This window comes from Pseudopipra pipra, chromosome 19, assembly GCF_036250125.1.
Source record: "Pseudopipra pipra isolate bDixPip1 chromosome 19, bDixPip1.hap1, whole genome shotgun sequence".
Lineage (NCBI taxonomy): Eukaryota > Metazoa > Chordata > Aves > Passeriformes > Pipridae > Pseudopipra > Pseudopipra pipra.
The window spans coordinates 1,921,499-1,935,479 of record NC_087567.1 but is presented as its reverse complement, the minus strand read 5'-3'; the positions used below and the strand labels follow the sequence as shown (position 1 = coordinate 1,935,479).

The following is a 13,981-nucleotide window of genomic DNA, read 5'->3' as shown; positions in this document are numbered from 1 at the left end:
CAGAGATGGATCATGCTTATCATTGCCACCAAACCCTGGTTTGTGGGCAGTTTTGGGCACCACAATATAAGGAAGATCTGAAGCCATTAGAGAGTGTCCAAAGGAGGGACATGGAGATGGGGAAGGGCCTTGATTTGAAGGCCTGTGAGGACACTGAGGGCACTTGGTGTGTTCAGCTGGAGAAGAGGAGACTGAGGGGAGACCTCAGTGCAGTTCCACCTTCCTGGGCAGGGGCAGAGGAGGGGCAGGGACTGAGCTCTGCTCTGGGGGGACCAGGGACAGCAGCCAGGGAATGGCTGGAGCTGTGTCAGGGCAGGCTCAGGTTGGATCTCAGGCAAAGGTTCTTCCCCCAGAGGCTGGTTGGGCACTGCCCAGGCTCCCCAGGGCAGTGGGCACAGCCCCAAGGCTGCCAGAGCTCCAGGAGGGTTTGGCTGATCCTCTGGGGCACAGGGGGTGACTCTTGGGGATGTGCAGGGCCAGGAGTTGGACTGGATGATCCTTGTGGATCTCCTCCAACTCAGCACATCCTGTGATCCTGTGCCTCTCCCTCACAGCTGGGGAGCTCCCGTGGCCGCTGGAACCGGGATGTCTGAGACCTCCTCCGGCAAGGAGAGTCCCCCGCCCGAGTGCCCCGTGTGCTACGAGAAGTTCCAGCCCCTGGAGGCCGCGCACCGGCGGCTCAGCTGCGGCCACACCTTCTGCCACGACTGCCTGGTGAAGTGCCTGCTCTCGGCCAAGCTGGACGGGCACGTCCAGAGCAGCATCATCTGCCCCGTGTGCCGCTATGTCACCTTCCTCAGCAAGAAGAGGGCTCTGTGGCCGCCCGGGGCGGGCACCAACCCCCGGGCACTGGAGATGCCTCTGTCACCGTCCTCCTTGTCCCATCTCACCAAAGCAGAGGCCGGCAACACCCTGGTGGTGCCCAGTCACTTCGTGATGCCGGTGCAGAGCTTTGCCCGGTGCTGCAGCGCAGGGACAAACCCCGCGGAGCCGCCGGGGCTGCCGGCGGCGCTGGCACGGGAAGCCCACATCTTTGTCATCAGCGACCACGGGATGCCTCTGGTGGACACGGACTGCAGCTCCCTGGGGAGGAGGAGCAGGGCAGACACGGGCAGCTTGGTGTCATCCAGCTCAGCCCTGGGGGTGAAGTGCTGCCAGTCCCCCATGGCCCTCGCTGTCCTCCTCATCCTCACCGTGGCCATGCTGGCGGCTGTGCTCCCCTGGCTGCTGCTGGTCAAGAGGGACTTGTAGCAGGGATGGGATCTGCTTGGATGCCTGAGTGGTGTCACTGATGCTGGGACAGAGCCAGGGCTGGAACCTCTCAGAAGATCTCTGGAAAAAGCCCAGAAGCAGCTCCAGGTGAAGCTCTCTCAATGGACAGGGACTGAATGGACTTTCAGACTTCCTGCAGATCCCCAGGTGTCACTGCTGGCATTTGCTGCCTCTTCTGGTTAAAATCTGGCAGGTCAAACCCTGCTAGTGGGTTCCTCCAGTGTCTCAGTGGAGGGGATCCTCCTGCACCCTGTGACAGAGTGTGCAGGGGGGAAGTACTACTCCCTCCCCTCCCTCCCAGCTCCTGCTGGGCTGTGACTGTGGCACCCAGAGCCCCGGGAGAGCCAAGGGCTCTGTGTGCAGGAGGATCAGGGCTGCTGATAGGGCTGCTGGAGGTGCCCAGGCTCCCAGGCTGTTGGGGCCATCGGGGTATGTGGTGCAGCCAGCCTGGAGCAGGAACTCATGGCTTTGCATCCCAGAGATGGATAAATCAGAGCCTCCAGCTACCAGGCACAGGGACACTGAAATCAGAGCATGGAGAGAGTGATCCTGGTCCCTGTGAGCTCCCCTTCCCCTCTGCCAGCCAATGCTCCCCTCCCTGCTGTGCCATGGGTTGGGAAGGGATGCCAGCTCATCCCCCAGGCAGTCCCAGCCTTGCCCTCCCTCAGCTCTCTCTGAGCTCCCCAGGATCATGGCCATCCTCCCAGTGTCACAGGATCCCTCCTGCCCTGGGGGTCCAGGGGCAGGTGCTGGGGTGTGGGGTAGGGACTGAACTAAAGTTCTGGACTGTATAAGGGGGCAGACTTGGGAACCCACCCTGCTCTCCTTGCTGGAGCCCTGTTCCTTGGTACAGTGACATTCCCTTGTCCCTAAATCCCACTCCCAAGGGTTCACACCCTCAGTGCTCATTTGCACCTGTGCCAAGCAGGTCAGGCATCGCTCAGCCCTCCCCTTCTGGTTTTACCCTCTTTGGGACTGGCCCCAGCTGAAAGAGTCTCATCCCCTCATCACCTTTGTCCTCCTGACCCAGTCCCTGCTCCCGGGGTGCTGTTCTCGCCTCATCATCCAGGAATGTGTCCCCAGGGCTGTGGCACTTTCGTGGGCACCCCACCGTGGGCAGGTGGGAGGTGACAGTGGGCTGGAGGGCTGGCACAGGGTTTCCTTGCTCCCAAGGAGAGGTTCTTGTTCAGGGTGGGACAAACAGTGTCACCAGCTTTGGGACCAGCCAGAACATTTCAGGGCAACAAATAAGAACCACTTGGGGTTGGAAAGGGGGGAGCAGTTTGGGGCAGAGGAGCTGATGGTGTCCCACTCCATCCTCTGGGGTTCCAGCCAGGGCAGCCTGCCCTGATGCGGGTGGGTGGCTCCTCCCTGGGGTCTTCTTGCACTCCCTCTCTCCCCCCCCACGTTCCTGAGTTTCCCCACCCACTCCCGGGGTGCAGTGACCCCGCACTGGGGAAAAGTGCTTGAGACACCACACTGGAATGGAAACCCTGTTTCATAAGAAATGGTGACCTGACAGTGACGTGTCCCTGCCTCATTATTTAATAACAAACCCTGTTATTAGGGTGTCTGGGGAACTAGTGCACGTGGCAGGGCACCAGCCCCTTGCAGACCTGCTGGGAGGGGGGAGAGGGACCCCCGGGGTGGCTGCAGCCCTGGAGATGTTTGGGAAAGGCAGTGGGGACAGGGAAGATCTTCAGTGGCAGCACTGGGATGGGATGGGATGGGATGGGATGGGATGGGATGGGATGGGATGGGATGGGATGGGATGGGATGGGATGGGATGGGATGGGATGGGATGGGGGTGTCTTGTGCTGTGCTGGGGTCATGCACAGGACCGGGGAGAGGGAACCAAGGGTGGTGGTGGAGGGGTACCAGCCATGGACCTGGAGGCCTGGGGTGAGGGTTCAGGGCATCACCCCCTTCAGAGGCACGGAGGGTGTATTCCACAGGGTGGCACTGCTCGGCCAGGGATGGCTGTCAGGGCTGGCAGGGGGAGCCAGTCCATGCCTTGGCTGGAGCGGGCAGCAGGAGGTTGGAGATACCCAGGGAATGCTGTGCTGGGCATCCACTCCCTGTTCCAGGGCTTGCATCTCCTGTGCCACGGGCATGACCCAGGCCTGTTCCCAGGGGCATCTGTCACATCTGGTGCCTAGGGCCAGCTATTGCCCACAGTACCCATGTCCTCACCAGCCCCAGCACAGCTCATGGTCGGTGCTCCCAGAGGTATCTGTTGGTTTAGGTTGGAATCTGCTGCATCTGGGAAAGATGCCCCCAGACAGTCCCTGTGCAGATGGAAAAGCTGCCATCATCCCATGTGATTGCTATTAAAGCTGCTGGCCAGAGCCAGGCCTTTTCTGCTAAAGGTCCCTGGGGATACATTTGGATCTCCAGCAAACTGCAGCCCCCAGATACTCTACAGCTCATCCTCTCACCAGGCCTGTGTCCATGAGAGGATATTGGGGCCATTTCCAGCTCAGTCCTGAGGTGCTCAGTGATGTGGTTTGTCACGGTGACCTGATGTCCTGAGGATAACTCATACCTGCAGCACTGGGACATGGATTTCGTGGAGTAACAGACTGCTTTGGGTTGGAAGGGACCTAAAAACTCATCATGTCCCACTCCCTGCCATGGGCAGGGACACCTTCCACCAGCCCGGGTTGCTCCAAGCCCTGTCCAACCTGGCCTTGGACACTTCCAGGGATGGGGCAGCCACAGCTTCTCTGGGCAACCTGTGCCAGGGCCTCCCCACCCTCACAGGGAAGAACTTTTTTCCCAGTATCCCATCTAACCCTGCCCTCTGGCAGTGGGACTCCATTCCCTTGTCTTGCCACTCCAGGCCCTTGCAAATATTCCCTCTCCATCTTTCTTGTAGGGTCCTTTCAGGTCCTGAAAAGCCACAATCAGGTCACCCCAAAGCTTCTCTCCTCCAGGCTGAACAATCCAAGCTCTCCCAGCCTTTCCTCCCAGCAGAGCTGCTCCATCCCTCTGATCCTCTTGGTGCCTCCTCTGGACTCTCTCCAGCAGCTCCATGTCCTCCCTGTGCTGTTCCCCAGGGCTGGAGCAGCTCTGCAGGGGGGTCTCACCTGAGGGGCAGAGGGGCAGAATCCCCCCCTGCCCTCTGCCCACGCTGGGGGATCAGCCCAGGGCACGGGGGGTTCTGGGCTGGGCCATGTCCAGCCTGTCCCCCACCAGCCCCCCCAGGTCCTTTGATAAAGTTCTCTGCAAATGTCCACCCTGTGCATCCCCCATGGCAGAGGCACCCACAGAGGCTGTGCTCCACCCTGGGCCCTGCTGGTCCCTCAGAAATTCCAGCACAGAGCTGTGGGCAGCTGGTCACTCACATATGACTGGAAAAGGGGTCAGGATGTGTTTTTATACTGTGGTTTTATAAACATGTGTCATGGTTTGAGATAGCCCCAAAATCCAATTCCCTAGCTCCATCCCCCCTCCCACATCTCAACCTAATGTGAGATGGGTTTTTCCAGACAAAACACACCAGACTCAAAGTGGGAGAAAGGGAATATATTACAATGACTGTACAAATAAATACCATATCACATTATACACACGATCACAAACTATCTCTACCATGACATATGTATTTACAGTGGATCAGATCTCTTCTCCCCTCCAAATAAAAGTCCAGGAGGGAAAGAAGGACAGATCCCTTCCAGTCCTTAAGCAGCAGCATCTTCTGAGGCAGCAGGTTTCTTTCTCTCTTCTCCACATGCAGCAGCTGATAGCTGGCTTTCTGCCAGCACTCACGAGGGAGGTATCCAACCTCCCCCGGCCCCATCGCCTCAACCGAGGGGGTCTTCCGTGGGCTTCGTAACCCCAGACAAGGTCGTATCACCACGTCATATCACGAAGACACAGGGGGGTCTTCGTGACGGTCTGGTATCTTTTGCAGGGCCTCTGTGCCCTGTCTCTCAGGCTGCCACCGTGGCAGCAGTGCGAGGGGGGGGAGCCAAGGTCAACTCCCCCTGCATTCCATCTGGCTGTCCCAGTCCAGCTCCAGGACTCTCTGAGCTTCTCAGCTCCTCTCTCTCTCTCCCTCTAGTGCTGCATGTCCAAAACTGCTCTCCAAAATAGGAGTCCATGTCCCTCTTCTCCAAGAGGGGTCTCAAGGGAGTTTTGGGGGATCTGGTACAGTCTTACCCCAAACTCTGTCTCTCAGCTGCTGGCTCTCTTTCTCCTCCCTTTCCAGGAGTCCTTTCTCTCCTGTGCTGCATGTTGTTTCTGCTGCTCCTTCAGTTCAGGTCCTTATCTCTGGCTCTCTGCCACTGTTTCTCTGGTCAGTCCCGGCTGCTGCTCTGTGCCCATGGAGAAAACATCTCCCGGCATAACTACAGGCACCTAGCCCAGCTTTATGCTGTTCCAGCTTTATGCTGTTCCCCCAGCCAGGGACTGGGAGGGCCCAGAGGGCCCAAGGGCTTATAGCCCCTTCCTCGTGGCCCTACAACATGGCCACCTCTCCAACAACAACCAAAACTACAACTCATCTCTTCCGGTCAGTTTGTGATATGTTGACATTTCTGCAGGAGCGCCCATTGGGCAGAACTTCAAAACTTCTGGGGTTTCCACCCCTTGGGGTCTACCACTTTTCTTAGCCTCTGGGAGAAAACAAAGTCCAAACCACTACAACATGACAATCTGGAGGAAATTCCTGTCACCTGCTGCAGGTTTTGGGAGGTTGCTGAGGGAGTCTCAGGCCCAGGCAGAGCCTTCTGAGGATCTTCTCCCATGAGAAGGAGGGGTACAGATCCTTCCCATCAACGTGTCCTCTCCCTCCTGAGAGAGAAACCTGCATTCCTGTAGCCTCCACAGGAACACCAGTCCCACCATGGTCCCAAGGGTTTCATGGTCTCCTTTGAGGAGAGGGCACCAAACCCACCCCAGAGCTGAGCTCAAGGATTCCCTCATGGAGCAGCAGCTGGAGCTGGAAGAACAGTTGGGTGGTGAGTGCATGGGATGGATGGATGGATGGATGGATGGATGGATGGATGGATGGATGGATGGATGGATGGATGGATGGATGGATGGAGAGTCAGGTCAGAAGGGCTGTTAGATGCAGGTGCCTCTGCAAGGATGAAAGGCTGTGAGGTGAATGGATGGATGGGAGGGACACCACAGCTCTCCATGTGGGATGGCCAGTGGATAAAGTGGGCATGGGGATGATCCACAGGATTACTCAAGGTAACCTAAGCCTTGATGTGACCCTCATGAACCCCCTCTTTGATCTTGTGGCACCTTGAGCTGTGCAAACACCAGGGTTATGTTTCCAGTTCCAGGAATTCAGCTGTGGGACGTCCACATGGACAGGAAAGGGTAACAGGAAACCCTGGACAGTGTTGCAAAGGGACAGAACCCAACCAGCTGAGAGCCTGGCAAGTGTTTCTGCTGCAGCATTTAACAGCTTCTCCTGCAAAGTGTCCTACCAGTAGCTTTGCCAGTCCTGAGTCATCTTCCACCACTGCCACCCCCTCATCCATGGCATCCTGCTCTGCACAGGAGCTGTCCTGCAGCACCTGTGGTTCCAGGGGATGCATTCCCAAGCATCCTCTGTCACCTCCTTCCCTCCCTCTGCCTGAAGGAGCTGGGCTGGGCTGTGTGCAGACCATGCTGTGCTCCAGCTATGACTGCTGGTCCCTCTTCTCCCCGTGCCAGCTGATCCCAGCTGGGCTGTCCTCCCTCCAGCACAGACAGGACTCCTGGCACATCCCAGCATGTGCCATTTCCCTGCCTGGAGAGCACACCCTGCCCTTCCCACACTGACAGGCCTTTGCCTGATGGCAGCAGGGCTCTAACCCCCAGTAATGGCTGCATAATGCATCATTAGCAGGAGAAGGTGGCATTTTTATGGCAGGGAGATGGGAGAAGTGGGAATTCCGCAGGGCCCAGGAGTACTTACTGGCCAGAGCTCGGCAGCAGGATCCATTAGGAAGCAGCCTCAGAGAGCCCCAGCTCCATCAGCAGAGATCTCTCCATGAATAATTGAGGAGGAGGCTCCTCCAAGCTCCCTGCCCTCCCCTCACCCCCCCTGGAGAGCCAGGGGCAGTGGGGGCTGGCTGGCCCGGGGTGGGACACAGGCAGGAGGTGCCACTGCCCCGGCTGGGTGTCCCCTGCTGGCTCCCTCTCCAGCACATGCAGCCACCCCTTCACACTGGGGACATCCCACCCTCTGCAGTGCCCACCCCTTCTCCTCCACCATGGGGGGCTGGAGTCTCCTCCACCCTCAGTGCCCAGTGCCCAGGAGGTGCCAGAGGAATCCATCCCCCTGTGCCAACACCCAGGGCACGCTGCTGGGCTGGGCTCTTCTGGGGCTTTGCAGGAGAGGGGAATTTTCTGAGCCTACAAGGAGAGCAGAGGTCTGGCAGTGCCTGAGGGGCTCAGCCAGTGCCCCCTGTGAGATCAGTGCCCAGGGCAGGGGTGGCTTATCAGGATGAGATCCTCAAACCCTCAGCTGAGGGATCCTGGGGACAGGAGTGGGGCTGGAGCTGTCCCTTGGTGAGGGGCTGGTTTCACTCCCCTGTTGGCAGCACAGCCCAGCAGAGCTGTGGTGCAGACCAGTGTGTGCCCCTGCCCTTCTGGGCATTGCCTGCCATCAGCACCCTGGCACATATCCTGCTCAGCTGCCTAGGAAGGTTTTACACTTCCCTGTGTCATTCTTACAGATCCTTTTTGTCAAAAACTCAGTGATCCACCAAGAAAAAAACCCTGGAATACGATCAAAGGTCTGCACTCTCCTTCCAGTAACAGCTGGCAAAGACCAGCAAGTGCATTTTCTGGGAAGAACAGGTTTTGCCTTAAATGATGTCCCATTTTGCAGCAGCAAACTGAGCTGGTGTAGTGGGTTTCTGTGGCTGGGTTTTGGTAGCGGGGGGGCTACAGGGGTGGCTTCTCTTAGAAGCTGCCAGAAGCTTCCCCTGTCCCATGGAGCCAATTCCAGCTGCTCCAGGACGGAATTCCTGCCGCTGGCCAAGGCTGAGCCAATCAGGAGCAACAGGAACACCTCTTGGGCAACATATTTAGGAACAGAAGGTTGTTGCACAGAAAGAACTCCAGCCAGGGACGAGCGGAGTGAGAACATGGGAACAGCAATGCAGACCCCAAGGTCAGAGCAGAAGGAGGGGCAGGAGGTGCTCAAGGTGCCGGAGCTGTGCCCCTGTGGCCTGTGGTGCAGAGCAGGGTGGGGCAGCTGTGCCTCTGTGCCCATGGGGGAGCATCGGGGTGCAGAGACCCCCCTGCAGCCCCTGGGGGAGCATCGGGGTGCAGAGACCCCCCTGCAGCCCTTGGGGGAGCATCGGGGTGCAGAGACCCCCCTGCAGCCCCTGGAGGCTCTCACGCTGGAGCAGGTGGATGCAGGAAGGCGGCTGTGACTCCGTGACAGGCCCAGGATGGAGCAGGGTCCTGGAAGGGACCTGCAGCCCGTGGAGAAGGAAGCCCAGGCTGGAGCAGGTTTTTCCCAGGAAGGACTCATGGCCCCTGTGGGGGACACAGTACAGCTCATCCGTGAGGGACTGACCCCATGGAGGAGTGACCCACCAGACAGCAGGTTGGGAAGAGCTGCTGCCCGAGGGATGGACTCACACTGGAGAGGTCCATCAAGGACTGTCTCCCATGGGAGGGACCCCACAGGAGCAGGGGAAGGACTCCAACTCCTCTCCCTGAGCAGCAGCAGAAATAACAACTGACTGTAACCCCCATTCCCATCCCCCTGCACTGCTGGGGGGAGGAGGGAGAACATGGAAGGAAGGAGGGGTGGAGGGAAGGTGTTTTTAAGACTGTTTTATTTCTCACTCTTTGGCTCTTATCTTGTTAGTAATAAATTTAAGTACTGGCCCCACTTGGAGTCTGTTTTGCCCGTGAAGGTGATCAGTCACTGACCTCTCCCAGCTCTTCTCTCAACTCATGAATCCTTAGCTGTTTTTTTTTTCTCTCTCCTCTGTCCAGTTGCAGAGGGAGAGTGAGAGTGGCTTTAGTGGGTACCTGGCATCCAGCTGGGGTCAACCCACTGCAGCTGGGAAAACCATTTTCCTTGTCTTCAGTGTGATTGATCTGCTGGCTGATGGTGAGTGCTCCCCATGGTCACCTGGGGCAGCCCTGTGCCTGCTCAGCCCTGTGCCTGCCCAGCCCTGTGCCTGCCAGCCCTGTGCCTGCTCAGCCCTGTGCCTGCTCAGCCCTGTGCCTGCCCAGCCCTGTGCCTGCTCAGCCCTGTGCCTGCCAGCCCTGTGCCTGCCCAGCCCTGTGCCTGCCCAGCCCTGTGCCTGCCCAGCCCGGGTGCAGGCAGGGAGCAGTGGGGTGGGGGTGCCCCAGGTGCTGCGGGGCCAGTCCTGGGCACCAACACCCTGTGCATGGTCAGAGTCTTTCCTGCAGCCAAGCAGAAGACAAGAAGGGTTTGGAATCCACCACAGGATGCCCGAGGGCGGGAGTCAGGGGTTTAGTGAGAAGCTGCATGCTGAGAAACGTTCCTGTGGGATTGGAAAGCCTGGGATTATTTTACTTAACTGTAAAGTGTGGAGCCTCCTAGAAAACTCCTCCTGCCACATTAGATCCCTCCGGGATCAGAGCTGCCAGCCCCTGATACAATCCAAGGTTGCTGTGATATCATGGATCTCCAGAGATCCCTGTGAGAGCATCTCCTTGGGGGAAGCTGAGGACTGTGACTCCTGGAGTCAGATGTCACCCCCAGCCAGACCTGGACACTGCCTGGTGTGGAAGGGTTTCATCCCAAGGTTTTCATTCCCTGTGGACTGGTTGTACTGGTGGAGAACAGCCATGAAGCTCTGTTGGGCATCAGTCACAGCAGGCAGGAATTAGTTGGTGGCCACTCAGGGAAGGCAGTAGCCACGAGGTCCAGCTGGACAGCAGAGCCACCCAGCTGTCACTGGTGTCGTGGCAGTGTCCTCCCAGCTCGGCTCTGGAGCAGCAGCCAGCCCTGGGATGCACAGGGATGAGCAGGGATGTAGAGGGTGCTCTGGAGCAGTAGTCAGACCCAGGATGCACAGGGGTGCACAGGGATGTACAGGGATGTGCAGGGATGTGCAAGGATGATGATCCTCTGGAGTAGTGGGCAGCCCTGGGATGCACAGGGAAGCAGAGGGATGCTGGTGCTCTGGAGCAGCAGCCAGCCTCAAGGTGCCCAGGGATGCCCAGGGATGTACAGGGATGTACAGGGTGCCCTGGAGCAGCAATCAGCCCCAGGATGAACAGGGATGTACCAAGACACCTCCAGCCTCCTGCTGCTGATGCCCACAAACCCATCCCTGACTGGGCAAACCTTCACCCTGGGGATGTGTTGGACAGGCCCCCCCTGCTACCCCCTGACAGTGGGGGACAAACACAGGAGCTCCTGCTGCTGTGGACCCTGGAATCCTTCTCTCCAGGATTCCAACATGGGAGTGCACTTCCCACTGGGCTGATTCCCCCATCTGGTGTGGGACTGGTGATGTCCCTGCTGCTGGAACGGGCCTTGGCTCACTGGAGGAGCAGGAGGATGGGGCAGGCACTGGGATATTGGGACTGTGCCCTGCCTGCAGGTGCCACACACGACCAGTGACAGCAGCTGAACTGCAGGAGCACTGGATGGGGACAGAAAAGGCAGCAAGTGCCTGGTCCCAAGGAGTGTAAGGAGAGGATCTGAGGGTGAAGTCAATGCTGGCTCAGTGTGCAGAGAGTGGGGGAGCTGCTCATCCTGCTGCACCCCAGCCCATCCATCAGCCCCAGGCACCTCCATGGCTGGGAAGGGTTAAATCCCAGTTCAGAGCCCACTCCCTCCAGCTCAGCAGCTGTGCTGGAACCAGCTGGAACCAGGGACTGCCTCCAGGACCAGGCATCCCACTCCTCCAGCCTGGGCAGGGTGGATGCAGACAAGGATCGCTGCAGAAGGGTTTGTGCAGTCTGGGAGAACCAGTTACTCCAGGATGTACAAATCCTGCTTGTTCCCCCATCTCCATCCCCCGGGTACAAGGTGCAGGAGGAGTTTGTGGTCTCTGTCAGGTCAAGGAGTGCTGGTCCCTCTCCACCCCCCCGAGCCAGGCTGGCTCTGTCCCTGGGTGAAGTGCAAAGGTGGCCCTGTGAGCAGTGGGGTCAGTTCAGAAGTCCCCCAGACCCTTTGCTTGACACAGTTCCTGGCTGCAGGCTGTCTCCTGCCCTGTGGATGGATATGGGGCAGGATGGATATGACTGGAAGGCTGCCCTGGGGAAGGCTGGCTCTTGCCCAGGGCAGAGGGCACTCATTTGCAGAGATAACACAGTTGCTGATCTCAGGGTTATGTTGTGATCTCCTGGCCCTGCTCCTGGAGTCATGGGAATTCGCAAAAATCTCAGAGACCCTCTTAATATGGTTTTATCTTCGAAGGAAAAAGAATTCATTGATGTCCCACTGCTGCACTGGCTGCAAATGCAGAAAAGCCAACAGCACCTTTAGAAATTTTAAGAATTATAAAGATTCTTTTTTAAAAGCTTACTTGCACTGTGGAGGGGCTTCCCCACATTGCCAGAGAGGGGTTAATGATGCTCATGTTTCCCACTGATGTTCTGACTGATTTATCCCATGCATTGTCCAGCTCCCTTGTGCAAGAGCTGCTCCTTCCCAGAGTTACTGCAACCAGAGGTTCCTGCTTCACCCCACCACCTCCTGACAGAGACAACCAGCTTTGGAAAAGGAAGGCAGAAACTTTAATGGAACAGTCCCAGACCTGACACCACACTGGTTGTCCCAGGACAGAACAGAGCAGTGCAAACACCCTGGCACAGGCTCTGCTCTGCTCTGCACCCTCAGCCTGGTGCCTGCTCAGTGTGCTTGGTGGCACCCCTGAGTGTGACAACTCTGATGGATACTCTGGGGAACTGGGAGGTGGTCCCTGTCCTACCTGGGGTGGGATTAGGACATGAATAATGCCTGGGTTTCAAACTGGAGTTATCTTGGGGCTGTGGGACCTGCACAGCACAGCTGTGGGGTCGAGCAGGGAGCCTTCCTCCCAGGATGGGAGGATAGGATGGTTAGATGGCTACAGGGGACACCAGCTTTCTCCTCATGGCAGGGACTGTGATCCAGCCCTGCCACCAGCCTCATGTCCCTGGAACCAGAGACAGAGAAGTTGTTTCCTCCCCAAACAGGAGTTCCCACGCTGAACAACCCTCCCACCAACCCCACTGCCCAAATGCCAACATCAAGGACAGCAAGGACACCGAGGGCCTGAGGCCACCCATGAAGTCTCCTGTGGCCCATGCTGTGGTCTGGGCAGCAGGGAAGGGGGGTGTCCCCAGCTCACCCCTCCCTCTGGAGCCCCTGGGGGGTTTTCTCTGCCCATCACATGGCTGGTGGAGCTGATGGCATGGACTGAATGCAAAAGAATGTGCTCTCTGGGCCCAAACCACATCTCCAGCTCCACAGGATGGTTTGGGGAGGTCTTTCTGATGTGGTGGGGAGACCCCTCCTTCATCAGGGCCCCATATGGAGCCTGACAGAGAAGTCCCTGAGGGCCAGCACTGTCCTGTCAGCTGGTCTGCAGAGAGAACTGAGGGCAGCAGCAAAACTTATCACAAATGCAGGTTGTCCAGGACAGGAAATCACACAGAAATAAATTTTGGTGAAGTTTTAAATAGCTGAGAAGAGGTATTTGTGAAGGAAAGTGCTGAACAACCTATTTGATAGGTTGTTATAAATTTGATAGGTGCTATATATGTTTTCATTCTACACAAGTGTCTTCAGGATCAGCATCAGGAACAGAGGAGAATGGAGACATGGGAGACCAAGAGGTCTCCTCTCACCTGAGATTTGTATTTTGAGTCAGTCAGGAAGTTTGTTCCCTTGTGGAGCCACCATGGTTTGGCAGCTGAAGCACTAAATCCTTTCCTGGCCTTTGCAGCTCTTTGAACCAAGGTCTTCTGAGTATTTCATTAAGACCCTCTTACAAAGTTCCTGGGACCTTGGTGAGATTAGGTAAAACATTCCTAAGACCTCCACCCAGGTTTTGCTCTGGATTTTGCTCAGGAAATCCTCTGTCCTGTCTGACTTTGTGGTTTCTCCCTTGAGTGCACTGATACACAGAGGGGTCCCCAGCCAGGGGACTCAGCTCCACCTGGGGCAGTCCCTCCTGTTGCACCAGATCTCCCATCCCTTGGGTGAGGTCTGCAGAGCTGCTCCAGGCTGCCAGCTGGACCCTGTGGATCTGTTGCCCGTGGTCAGGACAGTGGGCAAAGGCTCCTCTGCCACCAGGGAGCTTGTGCTGGGCCCTCTGAGAGAGCAGCGGTGGGCAGGAGGTGAGATCAAGGTGCTTAGAGAGTGCAAAAGGGGTCTTGATGCTTCAAGGGGTGTCTCCAGTGCCCAGAGCAGTGACAGGGTGCCCAGCAGGGCAGGGTGGCACAGCTCCTGCTGGGTTTGCAGGGGTGGTTTTGCAAGGGCAGCACGACAGAGTCCCTGTATGGTGCTGCTCCTCTTCCTCTGCTCACTCCTCACATTCACACTCGTCCTTCCCTGCTCCCCTACAAACAGACAGGGAAAAGAGATGTGAACACTTTAAAAGATCCTGTTAATAGCTTAGAAATTCAAGATCTCTTCAACAAAGGCATCTAAAATCATAACAGTGGGACTGAGGGGACCGTTTCCCACAAGGCAGATCCCACACAGAAGAACCAGCCAATTTCTGGGTGCAAAGGAGATGTCCAGAATGTCCATGTGTGCAGCCACCACCCTCTC

The 13,981-nt window shown here is 57.5% G+C and overlaps 1 protein-coding gene across 1 annotated transcript; it reads left to right on the top strand.

Moving 5' to 3' along the window:
• Window positions 1-585: 585 nt before the first annotated feature.
• Window positions 586-1,456, top strand: RNF222 (ring finger protein 222). Its single transcript, XM_064676440.1, has one exon. It carries the CDS (start codon window positions 586-588, stop codon window positions 1,249-1,251), a length of 666 nt encoding a protein of 221 aa, XP_064532510.1. The 3' UTR covers window positions 1,252-1,456.
• The last annotated feature ends 12,525 nt before the right edge of the window (window positions 1,457-13,981 follow it).

Excerpts from the sequence above, each read along its gene's own strand:
- RNF222 (XM_064676440.1), top strand. The coding sequence starts at position 586 with ATGTCTGAGACCTCCTCCGGCAAGGAGAGTCCCCCGCCCGAGTGCCCC.